Source organism: Erpetoichthys calabaricus, chromosome 3 (assembly GCF_900747795.2).
Source record: "Erpetoichthys calabaricus chromosome 3, fErpCal1.3, whole genome shotgun sequence".
Taxonomy (NCBI): domain Eukaryota; kingdom Metazoa; phylum Chordata; class Cladistia; order Polypteriformes; family Polypteridae; genus Erpetoichthys; species Erpetoichthys calabaricus.
In genome coordinates, this window is record NC_041396.2 from 86394899 (window position 1) to 86410959 (window position 16061).

The 16061-nt window shown below is 42.9% G+C and overlaps 1 protein-coding gene across 1 annotated transcript in view; it reads right to left on the minus strand.

The window, feature by feature from the left end:
* LOC114648165 (differentially expressed in FDCP 6 homolog) overlaps window positions 1-16061 on the minus strand; it is a 133574-nt gene that overhangs the window by 14786 nt on the left and 102727 nt on the right. Inside the window, exons 7-8 of the mRNA XM_028797037.2 lie at window positions 13081-13379; window positions 10595-10761 (exon numbers count right to left, since the gene is read on the minus strand). Of these exons, the coding sequence (XP_028652870.1) occupies window positions 10595-10761; window positions 13081-13379 (466 nt within the window). The remainder of the gene's footprint in view (window positions 1-10594; window positions 10762-13080; window positions 13380-16061) is intronic.

Here is a 16061-nt window from a genome sequence, read left to right on the forward strand (position 1 = left end):
AAGCAGCTAGTGAGGAAGTGATGATACAAGCCTTCGGTGCCTTCTGTGATCCTGGGAAATGTGAACTCACTACCAAATAAGATTGAGGAACTGGCTGTGATGGTGAAAAATGTCAGGACCTACAGAGAATGCAGTCTGTTGTGTTTTTGTGAAGCGTGACTAACAACTAGCATCCTAGATGCTAACGTGGAGCTACCCGGGTTTAGCACAGGTAGAGTTGACAGAGACGCAAATACCTGCAGGAAGCGGAAAGGAGGAGGACTCGCTCTCTATGTGAACACAAGGTGGTACAACCCTGAAAATGTAAACATCAAAATCTCCACTTGCTGCAGGGACATCGAACTGTTGGCTGTAAGTCTGCGTCCCTATTACTTGCCTAGAGAGTTTGGACACATCATTGTTTTTATTGTTTACATCCCTCCTCGTACAGACGTGGAGACAGCGGGTGACATCATCCACTCCGATGTTGCTAAACTACAAACACAGCACCCCGAGGCGCTTATGCTAATCTCTGGAGATTTTAACCATGTGACGCTGGACAAAACATTACCTGCCTTCTCCCAGTATGTGGATTGTAACACACAGGGAAATAGGACTATTGACCTACTGTATGCAAACGTTAAGGACGCATACAGTGCCACCCCGCTGCTTGCGCTTGGGAAAGCAGATCATAACCTGATTCTGCTTCAGCCTCACAACAAACCAAGAGTGAGGGAGCTACCTACAACCACACCCTCATTCAGGAAGTTGTCCCCTGAGGCAGAGCAGGCTCTGAGAGACTGCTTTGGAACTACGGACTGGGATATCCTGCAGGGATCATATAGTGAGAACATTGAGGAGGTTGTTGACTGCACTACTGACTATATCAACCTCTGTATGGTCATTGTAGTTCCAGTAAGAAAAGTACGCTGCTATGCTAACAACAAGCTATGGATTACAAGTGACATCAAGGGCCTTTTGAACCAGAAGAAAAGGGCTTTTAAAGGCGGTTATCAGCATGAGCTGAAGCGAGTGCAGAAGAAACTCCGAGTCCAGCTCAGGGTGGCGAAGGAGCAGTACAGGAGGAAGCTGGAGCAAAGTTGAGGATAACAGCATGAAGGAAGTGTAGGATGGGATGAAGATCACACTGGCTGCAGCTAGAAGCGGGGTGCCTCCATCGAGAGAGACATGGAGAAAGCAAACCAGATGAACAACTTTTTTAGCAGGTTTGACCACCCTAACCCACTCTCACCTCAGAGTACTGCATCCTCCACCCATCTTTCTGCTGATACCAGCATAGGAGAGAGTTTTCTCCCACCCACAATTACAGCACCCCAGGTAAGCAGAGAGCTGAGGAGACTTCGTGCCAGCAAAGCAGTGGGTCCAGATGGAGTATCGCCACGACTGTTGAAGGCCTGTGCGTTGGAGCTGGGGAGTCCTCTACAGCGCATCTTCAACCTGAGGCTGGAACAGGGGAGAGTCCCGAGGCTTTGGAAAACGTCTTGCATGACCCCAGTTCCAAAGGTATCACATCCTAGTGAGCTGAATGACTTCAGGCCTGTCACCCTGACATCACATGTGATGAAGACCATGGAATGGCTGCTGCTTCACCACCTGAGGCCACAGGTTCAACACGCCCTCGACCCTCTGCAGTTTGCATACCAGGAGAAGGTGGGAGCGGAGGATGCCATCATCTACATGCTACACCGATCCCTCTCCCACTTGGGACAGAGGTAGTGGTGCAGTAAGAATTATGTGCCTTCAACACCATCCAACCTCGGCTCCTTAGTGACAACCTGACAGAGATGGGAGTAGATTCATACCTGGTGGCATGGATCGTGGACTATCTTACAGACAGACTTCAGTATGTGCGTCTCGGGAACTGCAGGTCTGACATTGTGGTCAGCAACACAGGAGCGCCGCAGGGGACTGTACTTTCTCCGGTCCTGTTCAGCCTATATACATCGGACATCCAATAGAACTCTGAGTCCTGCCATGTGCAAAAGTTCGGTGACGACACTGCTATCGTGGGCTGCATCAGGAGTGGGCAGGAGGAGAAGTATCCATATTACTAACCGAGAATGGTAAACCGGATATGGACGCAGGTACATTCCCGTGGACACAGGAGACATAGTGCGCAGGCGCCTACAGTCACGGCTCAAACTCAAAAACGAAACCGCGCGATCCACCGAGAACGCAGGAGTCATGGCTCAAAGATGACACAGCTCAACTAACGTGCGATCCACCGAGAACGAAGGAGTTATGGCTCAAAAACGAAACAGCTCCACTAACATAAATAACAAATGAGGCAACGCGCCCATAGGCAACGACACCGCCACACAAAAAAGAGGACTCATCCCCCCCACCCCAGAGTGAAACGGGAAAGCGAATTGTAGTACAGAAATCGCCAGATACTACGAAAGGCGCATTCGCCTACAACGCGCAACTGAAATAAACGTCCACACTACACAGCAGAATACACGCACTTCTATAAAACCGCAAGCAAAGACCCGACATCATACAGAAACAACACAAATACAAACAGAACAACATATTTGAATCACATTACCCCCGAGTGAAACGGGACAGACTACGGACTCCACAAAGGTTCACAAATCAAGCACGAGATAGTACGGAAAGCGAATTGTAGTACGGAAATGACCAGATACTACGAAAGGCGCATTCGCATACAACGCGCAACTGAAATAAACGTCCACACTACACAGCAGAATCCACGCACTTCTAAAAAACCGCAAGCAAACACCCAACATCATACAGAAACCCCACAAATATGGACAAAACAACATATTTGAATCACATTACAGGAATACAATATTAACAGTACAACCACAGATAACAAGGCGCAACACCTGATGGGTAATACGAATAAACAAATGATCCGTAATAAACGTACGTCATCCTCACACGTACAAACTATACAGCATAGGTGAATCTCATTACAGTGGTGCATTATTAACAGTACAACCACAGAAAACGCTCCATATTAACAGTAAGTGCAATCATCCATATTACTTACCCATATTACTAACGGTAAACAACGGACAAGTAATGGAGTCACGATCACGGGTCAAAAATGAGTAACGGAACTACAAAGACGATCCCGCAGGGAAAAAAACAATAAACGTAGGCGCCTACAACGCGCGTCTGAAACCGCGGAAACAAAACTGACTCGGCTACAAAACCGAACAGCTCAACTAACACAGCTACAGAAACGAGCCCGCATGGACAGATACAATGAACATAGACGCCTACAACGCCAATCTCAAACTGAGGAAGCGAAGCAGGCACGGGTTCAAAACGAAAGAGCTTGAGTGACAGAGATACAAAAACGGGCAAGCCTGGATAAAATCAATGAACGCAGGCGCCTACAACGCGCGTCTAAAATGCCGCAAACCAAGCAGGCACGTCTCCAAAAAGAAAGTCAAACGGACCTCATTTAAAAGATTCAGCACATTGGGACTCGAAAGATACCAAATATTGTTTTTACAGAAGTTCAGAAATAACAGTGAAACTAATGAAATACCAACAATTCAAAGACAAAAAAAGCAAATGTGGGTTGGCGAGCGAAGCCCCCTAGTAGAAACCTAATCAAGGACTTTATTAAATGGTGCAACTCAAACCACTCTACAACTGAACAACAGCAAAACCAAAGAGCTGGTGGTGGATTTTAGGAGGCCCAGGCCCCTCACGGACCCCGTGATTATCAGAGGTGACTGTGAGCAGAGAGTGGAGACCTATAAACACCTGGGAGTGCAGCTGGATGATAAACTGGACTGGAATGCCAATACTGATGCTCTGTGCAAGAGAGGACAGAGCCGACTATACTTCCTTAGAAGGCTGGCGTCCTTCAACATCTGCAATAAGATGCTGCAGATGTTCTATCAGACGGTTGTGGCGAGCGCCCTCTTCTACACGGTGGTGTGCTGGGGAGGCAGCATAAAGAAGTGGGACGCCTCACGCCTGGACAAACTGGTGAGGAAGGTAGGCTCTATTGTAGGCACGGAGCTGGACAGTTTGACATCTGTGGCAGAGCGACGGGCGCTGAGCAGGCTCCTGTCAATCATGGAGAATCCACTGAACAGTATCATCTCCAGACAGAGGAACAGCTTCAGCAACAGACTGTTGTCACTGTCCTGCTCTACTGACAGACTGAGGAGATCGTTCCTCCCCCACACTATGGGACTCTTCAATTCCACGGGATGTAAACGGTAACATTATACAATGTTATTGACTGTTATACCTGCCTTGCACTCTCCACCTTGCACTGTTTAACTTGCACTGTGTTTTTATCACTCTTTAATTAATATAGTTTTTATCAGTATGCTGCTGCTGGAGTATGTGAATTTCCCCTTGGGGATTAATAATGAATGAATGAATGAATCAATAAATCTATCTATCTATCTATCTATCTACTTACTTTATTCAGTCTTAACTGAAAGCTCTAAAGTAGCAGAGCTAAGTGGAGCTGACCGATAGTGTCTCATTTTTCTATGAGTGGTCATTGAGGTTTTGTTTACTTTGAAGTCCCACACACCACTATTCATTTTACTTCAATGTCTAAAATACTTTCAATGACTTATTTTTTAATTTAAAATTTCTACTGCATGTGCTTGTTTTTGTCAATGGACTACCTAAATAGTTTCTCCCATATTTTCTGCGGAATTGCACTTTGTTGTTGTTGGCCTGTTTAATTACTTCTCCAGTTTGTATGGATGTTTAAAAAGCAGTTCAGCCAATTCGAAGATAATTTACTGATCAGAATCAGAATCAGAATCAGCTTTATTGGCCAAGTATATGTACACATACAAGGAATTGGACTCCGGTTTTACCTAGTATTGATGGTGATTACTTACTGTGTGTTTGTATTCTAACATCTTACAAATGAGGAAAAACTATAACAGAGCATCTAGATCTTTCCTAATTACAGTCACATTCAGAAATATTCAACCCCCTCACCTCAAAAGGCATTATAGTGTGTTATGAAGCAAGGTTAATGAACATATATGACAAAGCCTCATTAAATAACAAAAAATATTTATTGACACATTTTTAGAGTAATTTTGAGAACATAAATTGACATAAGTTTGAATTCAAATGAAAAATTTAACTTTTTTCATAAATGTGCAGGTGAACTATTATTCAACCCTGAGCTTCAGTACATTGTGGAGCATCCTTTAGCCTTTATAACTTCTGATAACTATTTTCAATAAGTGGTGACAACCATCTTACACCTCTCTTTTGGAATCTTTGCCCATTCTTCACGTGCAAAAGCCTCCAGCTCAATGATGTTTGATGGCTTTTGTGCTGCAACTGCCTTCTTTAAATCCCACCAAAGATTTTCAATATGAAAGATTTTCATCTATTTCTCAACCAAACTTTGGTTAACTTGGTGGTGCGCTTGGGATTATTGTCTTGCTGGAAAGTCCAATGATCATCAAGATTCGATTTCTGAAAAGAAGGCATCAAATTCCTCTTTAAATTAGCCAGGTATTTCTGGGAATCCGTGATACCAATTGCACAGTCAGCATTGCCAGTTCCTGCAGCTGAAAAATATTCCCACATCATCAATGACCTACCTCCATGCTTGACTGTGGGGATGGTAATCTTTTGAACATAAGCTTGGCCTTCCTCATCACAGTCATACTGCTGGTCTGTGTGTCCAAACAGTTCCAGTTTAGTTTCAAAGTACTGTTTCCCAAAACTCTGCAAGCCTATCCAAATTTTCCTGTCATATTCTAGTCGACCTTTGATGTTCTTTGTGGTCAGGAGTGGAGTGCGTCTTGGAATGTGGCCATTAAGTCCTTGTTTATTTAGTGCTCATCTTACAGTTGCCACTGAAGAACTTGTCCCAGTCTTCGTCAGGTCATCCTGTAGGTGTTCTGCAGTATCACAGGGATTTTTCTTAGTTGTTGAGACTAAGTTGTTGAGTGTTCCTGATGAAATTTTAGGCTTTCTTCCTCGGCAAGTCAGGTTTGCAGATGTGCCATAAGTTTTAAACCTTAAAATGCTCCCAATGGTGCCTCTTGGTATGTTCAGTTTTTGAGAGATCTTCTTATACCTGATGTCCTTCAAGTGCAATGAAATAATTTCCACTCTCAGCTTTGGTGAAAGCTCCTTAGTCTTACCCATGATTGCAACTCACCTTCAACATCTTCATGGGTGGAGGGTTTATACTGTATATGCATCACAGTCAAAGCCAATTAAGTATCATTACTGAATTCCCAAAGACAATCATGTGTTAACTCCAGTTTAGACCATAAAATGTTAGTTCCGGCACCGCCGAGAGTGGCAGCCTTTTCAGCAGCTCCATGTATGACTGTATGTGTATGTGTACTTTTCTACTTTTATTTTTCTATTTTTATTTATTGATCACTCCTATCACTTTATTTTATGTGGATTTGTTCCCTGGACACACTTACTTTTACAACGTGGGCATGGATTTTTACACGCCGAGACTTGTCTATTCAAGTACTCAACTTCGAGCGCTGAGAACAAATGCCAGTATCGGTGTGGTTCCCTATTTACCCGACGAGGTAAGAAGGTGGTATCGTGGCAGCAGAGCTGGCACTAAGCTAAAAATGAGGCAGCTTGCGAGAAAGTGGCGTTTTAAGCCTTCGGTGCCTTCTGTTATTCTGGGGAATTTGAACTCAATCTCAAATAAGATCGACGAACTGGCTGTGCTGGTGAAAAATGTCAGAACCTACAGAGAATGCAGTTTGTTGTGTTTTTGCGAAACGTGGCTACTACCACCATCCCAGATGCTAACGTGGAGCTACCCGGGTTTAGCACAGTTAGAGCGGACAGAGATGCAAGTACCTGCGGGAAGCACAAAGGAGGAGGACTCGCTCTCTATGTTAATACACGGTGGTGTAACTCTGGACATGTTAATGTCAAAGTCTCCACTTGCTGCAGGGACATCGAACTGTTGGCCGTAAGTTTGTGTCCCTATTACTTGCCCAGAGAGTTTGGACACGTCATTGTTGTCATTGTGTACATCCCTCCTCGGGCAGACGTGGAGACAGCGAGTGACATCATCCATTCTGCTGTTGCTAAGTTACAAACGCAGCACCCTGAGGCGCTTGTGCTAATCGCTGGAGACTTTAACCATGTGACGCTGGACAAAACATTACCTGCCTTATCCCAGTATGTGGTCTGTAACACCCGGGGAAATAAGACTATTGATTTACTGTATGCAAACGTTAAAGACACATACAGCGCCACCCTGCTGCCTGCGCTTGGGAAAGCAGATCATAACCTGATTCTGCTTCAGCCTCACTACAAACCAAAAGTGAGGGTCCTACCTACAACCACACGATCATTCAGGAAGTGGATCCCAGAGGCTGAGAAGGCTCTGAGAGAATGTTTTGGAACTACAGACTGGGATATCCTGCAGGGATCACATAGTGAGAACACTGAGGAAGTTGTTGACTGCACTACTGACTACATCAACTTCTGTATGGACATTGTACTTCCAGTAAGAACTGTACGCTGCTATGCTAACAACAAGTCATGGATTACAAGTGACATCAAGGGCCTTTTGAACCAGAAGAAAAGGGCTTTTAAAGGCAGTGATCAGCATGAGTTCAAGCGCATGCAGAAGGAACTCCGAGTCCAGCTCAGGGCGGTGAAGGAGCAGTACAGGAGAAAGCTGGAGCAGAAGTTGCAGAATAACAGCATGAAGGAAGTGTGGGATGGGATGAAGATCATCACTGGCTGCAACTCGGAGCGGGGTACCACCATCGAGAGAGATGTGAAGAAAGCAAACCAAATGAACAACTTCTTTAACAGGTTTGACCACCCTAACCCACTCTTACTCTCACCTCGGAGTACTGCACCCTCCACACATCCTTCTGCTGATACCAGCATAGGAGAGACATCCCCACCCATAATTACAACAGCGCAAGTGATCAGAGAGCTGAGGAGACTTCGTGCCAGCAAAGCAGCGGGTCCAGATGGAGTATCGCCATGACTGCTGAAGGTCTGTGCATCGGAGCTGGGGGGTCCTCTACAGCGCATCTTCAACCTGAGCCTGGAACAGGGGAGAGTCCCGAAGCTTTGGAAAATATCTTGCATCACCCCAGTCCCAAAGGTATCACGTCCTAGTGAGCTGAATGACTTCCGGCCTGTTGCTCTGACATCACATGTGATGAAGACCATGGAGAGGCTGCTGCTTCACCACCTGAGGCCACAGGTTCAACACGCCCTCGACCCTCTGCAGTTTGCATATCAGGAGAAGGTGGGAGTGGAGGATGCCATCATCTATATGCTACATCGATCCCTCTCCCACTTGGACAGAGGCAGTGGTGCTGTAAGAATTATGTTTCTAGACTTCTCTAGTGCCTTCAACACAATCCAACCTCTGCTCCTTAGGGACAAGCTGACAGAGATGGGAGTAGATTCATACCTGGTGGCATGGATCGTGGACTATCTTAAAGACAGACCTCAGTATGTGCACCTTGGGAACTGCACGTTTGACATTGTGGTCAGCAACACAGGAGCGCCACAAGGGACTGTACTTTCTCTGATCCTGTTCAGCCTATATACATCGGACTTCCAACACAACTCGGAGTCCTGCCACATGCAAAAGTTCGCTGATGACACTGCTATCGTGGGTTGCATCAGGAGTGGGCAGGAGGAGTAAAGGGACCTAATCAATGACTTTGTGAAATGGTGCGACTCAAACCACCTACACCTGAACACCAGCAAAACCAAGGGGCTGGTGGTGGATTTTAGTAGGCACAGACCCCTCATGGACCCCGTGATCATCAGAGGTGACTGTGTGCAGATGGTGCAGACCTGTAAATACCTGGGAGTGCAGCTGGATGATAAATTAGACTGGACTGCCAATACTGATGCTCTGTGTAAGAAAGGACAGAGCTGGTTATACTTCCTTAGAAGGCTGGCGTCCTTCAACATCTGCAATAAGATGCTGCAGATGTTCTATCAGATGGTTGTGGCGAGCGCCCTCTTCTACGCGGTGGTGTGCTAGGGAGGCAGCATTAAGAAGAAAGACGCCTCACGCCTGCACAAACTGGTGAGGAAGGCAGGCTCTGTTGTTGGCATGGAGCTAGACAGTTTGACATCTGTGGCAGAGTGACGGGCGCCAAGCAGGCTTCTATCAATTATGGAAAATCCACTGCATCCACTAAACAGTGTCATCTCCAGACAGAAGAGCAGCTTCAGCGACAGACTGCTGTCACTGTCCTGCTCCACTGACAGACTGAGAAGATCGTTCCTCCCCCAAACTATGCGACTCTTCAATTCCACCCCGGGGGGTAAACGTTAACATTATATAAAGTTATTGTCTGTTTTTACCTGCATTATTATCAATCTTTAATTTAATATTGTTTTTTGTATCAGTAAGGTGCTGCTGGAGTATGTGAATTTTCCCTTGGGATTAATAAAGTATCTATCTATCTATCTATGTAAAAACCAAAAACAGCAATATTATATAGGGGTTGAATAACTCTGATGTGGCTATATTAATAAAATATCCTGTTACTCATGAATACTACATTATACACTTTATTTGTTGATTTTATGAATAACTCAACTGATACAGAAGTCATCCAATGCAAAATCTAAATTGATTACAATCTTTGGGAGGTTGAATATTTCTGACTGCAACTGTAAGAAGCTAAAAACCCCTAGAAGGACCTCAAATTATTGACTCAGAAATAACACAAACATTGTAGAGCATCATGAGTCCATGTATCATGCCACTCAAAGATTTAAATTATTTATAATTTTGGGTTCAGGCTGAGTAAAGTATCCCTTTTTACAGTCATGTTTGTGGAATAATTTAGAAGACATGTTGGTAGGGTGAAGATATTTCTTATTACCTAACGTAGGAACTAGAGATGAATTCTGAACTGCTCTTCTTCTCAGCCATAATCTGAAAAGATCTACAAATGAACTTTTAATGCCTCTCACCAATGTGAACTCTTTCTTGGCATTGCAGTGCCTAAATTACTTTTTGCCTCTCAATGGAAATCTCTAGAACTTCCCTCTTTTGACAAGTGTCAATCTTTATTTTTTTATATAATTCTTTTCGAACAGTCTAGCACTTGGATTAATACAGCCTACTTAGAATCCATTGAGAACCGATTCACCTCCGCCTCAGAAGTGAACACTCTATTATTTGGGGCCCGTTTACATTGCTGCTACCGCATATTTAGGTACATTTGCTGATGAGCATAATGCCTTTGTTACCCAATTATTTCCCTCTTCTTCCTCTATGTATTTTGTTGATTTTGACTCTACTCCTAGGCTCTGCTGCTCCACCTTTTTAACTGATGCTTTTTATGTGTTTGTTAAGTTCTTTGAATCAATAAAAATTCAATCACAAAAAAAGATCTAAAAATCACAGTGAACAACAATGTGATGACCTAAAAGGAAGGGTTTTCAGACTCACTCAGAGATGACTTGATTGGAGATAGAGGTCAGTGAGAGAGGGAGAGAAAGAGAGAAAATATAAAGTGGACAGAAGAACGAGAGAAAATGAAATGACACAATGAAATGACAAAGCAAATAGTACATTCAAATGTACTACTTAGAACCTCAACTGCAAGCAATTATGCATGATTTCAGGTACCTTGCTTGATCATATCTGAATGTTTCCTCATCCTGTCTAGCCTTTCTTTCTTGATTGAGGGCATCTTCCAGCCGTTGCTGCATGTCTTCCAACTCCTGAATTCTTTTCCTCTGGCGATCTGCTTCTGCCTCCTTTAGAGCCATCTCCACCTGCATGGTTGCTCTTGCCTGACAGGTAAACAGGTAAGGGAATTGGAAAACAACATGATATTTATTTTATGTTCTTTATTAAAAAACAATTTTTCATTAAAAAGAAGTGAAGAAAAACACACACACACAAATATATATATTTAGATATATTTATGCATGCATGCTTAGAGACCCTCCAGGGACATCAGTTAAGCTGAACAATCCCACCATCAAACAGAAGGGAGAGCGGCAGCTAACTATCTTTGGTTTCCTCCACAGCATCAACCCATCACTAGGAGATGATTCCTACCTCAGTCCCCTCTAGGAGCCACAAGTCCCACCTCTTCCAGGACCGGAGGAATATAAGTGGGGTTCCTGATTATGGAGGTTGCCTTTTAACCTGCTGAGGATCATGGGGGCGGACAGCTTCTGTCCAATGGCATTTAGCTGTTTGAAGAGCATGTTAAGCTTTATTAAACTAGTTGCTGTGGGACTGATTTTTGTTTGAACTTTTTATTTTGTCATTAAATGGGTGTGGCCATGTTGGCATCCCAAAGATTTCTGAACCCTCAGCATTCTTTGCTTCACAATAAATATATATATATATATATATATATATTACAAAAGGAAATCCTGAAACAAGACTTTCTTGGAGATAATTTCAACTCCCGCGAAAGAGAATTTCAGGTCCTGCGAGACAAGATTTTTTGCCAAATGATTTTGACAAGTCCCACCCTCCTCTCAAACATTTACAACCACGCCCACGGTCCACTCACTTCTCATTCGTGTGAATGCTATTGACAGACACAGTTCCTACGCTCTCAGCTCCAAGCGGGGTCGGAAATAAAAAACAAGGAGTAAAGGAAAAATAGAACGTCATAAAGAGGTTCAAAAAACATTGGTTCGATACACATGCAGTGCAGGTTAGAGATTATGAAAGTACTAAAATTCGAAAGTCTCAAAAAACTGATAGTAAAGATCACATTAGCGCTAACAAACGGAAATTATTATTCAGTGAAATAACAGAACAGCAAAAAGAGATTGAATATATGGACATAGGTGAAATGACAGAAGTATGTAGATATTGTTTGGCTTTAAACTTTAAGTTGGGGACTTGTAGATCGTCTAATTTGTGTTGCCAAAAGGGAAAAGTAGAGTTTCTTCCCAATGAAGAGACCTTTCCACGAGAATTAAAAGATTTGTTTGATGAAAATGAAATCCACATACGTGAGCGGCAGATACGTGAAGTGGTGACGTTGCCGAGTGAAGCCCCCTAGTATGTACGAGGGTTGTCTGGGTTCCGCGCGGAATTTTATCGTTTGTCGAGTGTCAGCCTGTCAAAACCTGTTCTGCTGTGTAGAGGGATTATTCAAGTGGTTGCATGTTTTTGTTCAGATGTTTTACTCCCTCTCTTCCTTCAGAATGAACACGACAAGCAAACGAACTGAGAGTGCGCAGCCGGCGCTAGCGGCGAAGCTCCCAACTCTGTGCGTGCGCGACTTTCAAGTGATGATTTTTTACGACTTTTCTGATGGTTTAATCCGCTCGGTGGAACGCACCATGTTTGCCATCTTTTTCAACATCAATGGCATTGTCACGTCAATTCCGCTGATGGAGAGGACAACTGTGACCACCACTCAGTGCCTGCCTGACGTTTTTTCTGCGATGGCTAGAGGCCGGTCCAAGAACTTGCGAAGGCACTTTTTGCATCATGACAATGCGCCAGCCCACACGGCTAATGCGACGAAGCATTTCATTGAAGACAGTGGTGTCAACGTTTTGAACCAGCCACCCTACTTGCCTGATCTTGCACCATGTGACTTTTGGTTCTTCCCGAAGGTGACAGAACCCCTGCGAGGCCACAACTTCGAAACTCGAGAGGAACTGATTGCAGCTGTCAAAGAACAGCTGGACAACCTCCCAAAGACAGCCTTTCGCGAGTGTTTTGCGGCATGGGTCAGAAGAGCCCAAAAGTGCATTGATGTTGGCAGTGAATAAAAAATCCTTGGCTACTTATTTCGAGTGATTCCGCGCGGAACCCAGACAACCCTCGTGTGTGTGTGTGTGTGTATATATATTATATATATATATATATATATATATATATATATATATATATATATATATATATATATATATATATATAAAACTTATTAAGCAAGAAAAATGAATTTGCCAGTTTGTATGTTTCTCTTATTTTTTTATGATTATATGTATACTACATAACTATTTCCTATTCAGTTCAATACTGATTTAATATTGTCTTCTTGAGTGGGACAACACTTTATTGCACCTCCATTATTTATTAGAAAGTAATCAATGAAATATCATGAAAATGTTCCTTTGCAGTGAACACACCTGCTCAGCTTCACGCAGTTGAATTTCAAGAGCCCTCTGCATCTCCTCATGTTGTGCGCGCCTTCGCTGCTCATCTTGCTGAAGAAGAGCCTCGGCCTGCCGTTGAGCCTCCTTCAGCAACTCCAGCTCCTGTAGCTTCCTTTCCTTTTCCTCTTGTAGGGCCTTGAGCCTCTGCAGCTCCTCTTCTTTGGCTGCTTTGCGCCTTTCACGCTGCTCACGTTGCTCTCTGCGCTTCAGTTTTAAGTCTCTATGGAGTGACTTCTTTCCCTCTGCTTGTAAACGAATGGCAGTCTGGATGGCTGGATAAACAAATGAAGAGATGTATAATGAATAATTAAGTAAGCAGATTTAATCTTGAAACCTTACTACCTTTCTTCTTGCCCAGTCCCATTCAGTAGGTTAATATCCTTTTTATTTGTTTGCTTAGTTACTGCAGAGTATTTAACTATTATTCTTGTGGAATGTTAGATTTATTAGTTTGCTCTACATAACGTTTCTTAATAGTGGAATAATGTGGTAAACTGAAATAGACAGCAGAAGCTAACTGAGCGTGAAAATGTGTTTGACCACATAAATGTGTGAGCACATAAAGACAAAAATGTGGCAAACTTTACATCATTTCATCCTGTCTGCTGCATCTGTATAGAAGATCTTCAGGCTAACAAAGGGTAAATGCTAGAGAAAGAGTTAGAGAAAGTGGGGCAAACTATCAGTTGGCACTTAGAGTGTCTAAAATGTATTATAAAAGTACACCAAGGGGGGTTTGTGTAGTGCAGTGCAAATGTTTATATTATATATATATCTGCCTTTTTTCCCCCTTTATTAATTTCTGTTAGCAGTAAGTGGTATGCAACTCAGCCAAACAACACTACTTTTAATGCTTCATGACTGAGGATGATTTAAAAATTTTTATAAGCCTTATTCAAGCAAATAGCATTGTCTAACTAAAATTCAGAATGTACGATATTTAGGCTAAAAAATGAGATACTGGATAACTGTTGCTATTCATTCATTTTACACTTGCATAGATTACTCCAAATTACTCCATCTCTGTGCATAAAAAAATAACTTTTTTACTAATTAATCTAAAGCTTAGGTTACATATCATTGCACTAGTGGCGACTTCATTTTAGCAAAGGCGTAACATCAGTAGAGGTATCCTCTAACATGACCTCCATCCATAGTCAAGTACCATCTATATTAATGTAGTTCTCCTTCATCTGCAATCTCAAATATTAACAGACTTTGACAGGCTCAAAATATAGGTGTTAGAGCCCTAGTGTCAAGAGCAGGTGGAAGCTCAGGTTTGAAATTGGGTTTTAAGAGGCATTTAGTCTGGTAAATGAAGTCATTAATGAAGATCAAAGGAAAGAATAGTAAAGTTAGAAAAAGGAAAGGTGAAAACCAAAAAGATAAGAGGCGCCAAACCTCAATGACAAATATGTAAGAAAAAAAATAATAGTCAAAAAATGATGTAGCAAAAATCCAAACTGTCTAAATATCTTTTTCCTTAGAGTTCACAAATTAGATTTGTATAGTTAATATTCTAAGTCAAAACTTGACTGCTCACAATACTATAATGCCCTTTTAAATAAGGCTAGTCTCATGGGGTCAGATGTGATTCTTGGACTGCCAATCCACCTCTAGCTAAAAATTGGTAAAATCTTATCAGAGGATAGCAGCAGAATCCAAAGCTAAAAGGCCATGCCCATAAGAACACACTCCAGTTTCCTGCAGTCCATGCACTGTAAACAATCAGTGTTATGTTTAAGCCAGTGTCACTACCCTGGCTTACATACTGTTTTTATGTGCTATTTTTCATTTTGGGTCCTTTGCTTTTTATCATTTATATTATGTTATCTTATTTATGTTATTACAGTAATCCCTTGCTATATCGCGCTTCGCCTTTCGCGGCTTCACTCCATCGCGGATTTTATATGTAAGCATATTTAAATATATATCGCGGATTTTTCGCTGCTTCGCGGGTTTCTGCGGACAATGGGTCTTTTAATTTCTGGTACATGCTTCCTCAGTTGGTTTGCCCAGTTGATTTCATACAAGGGACGCTATTGGCAGATGGCTGAGAAGCTACCCGGCTTACTTTTCTCTTTCTTTTGCGCTGACTTTCTCTGATCCTGACGTAGGGGGATTGAGCAGGGGGGCTGTTTGCATACCTAGACGATACGGACGCTCGACTAAAAATGCTGAAAGATTATCTTCACGTGATCTTTTGTGCAGCTGCTTCCTGAAACGACATGCTGCACGGAGCTTCGCATACTTAAAAGCTCGAAGGGCACGTATTGATTTTTGATTGAAAAACAAACTCTGTCTCACTTTGTCTGTTCCTGACGGAGGGGGTGTGAGCTGCCGCCTTCAACAGCTTACTTTGTCTGCTCCTGACGGAGGGGGTGTGAGCTGCCGCCTTCAACAGCTTTGTGCCGCGGTGCTTCACATACTTAAAAGAAAAACAGCCCTATTGATTTGTTTGCATTTCTCTATCTCTGTGACATGATCTGCTCCTGACAAGCACTCCTTTGGAGAGGAAGATATGTTTGCATTCTTTTAATTGTGAGACGGAACTGTCATCTCTGTCTTGTCATGGAGCACAGTTTAAACTTTTGAAAAAGAGACAAATGTTTGTTTGCAGTGTTTGAATAACGTTCCTGTCTCTCTACAACCTCCTGTGTTTCTGCGGAAATCTGTGACCCAAGCATGACAATATAAAAATAACCATATAAACATATGGTTTCTACTTCGCGGATTTTCTTATTTCGCGGGTGGCTCTGGAACGCAACCCCTGCGATGGAGGAGGGATTACTGTACACCATTTAAGTCAAATGCAGATTGTAGAGTTAATTTCTTCATGGACGTATCTGCCAGTTCTTTCACCCTCACATACTGTATATGCTTTAACTGTGTCATTGTAATATGAGTGACAGAGATGACACACAGCTTGGGGCAATGCAACATTCACTTTTATC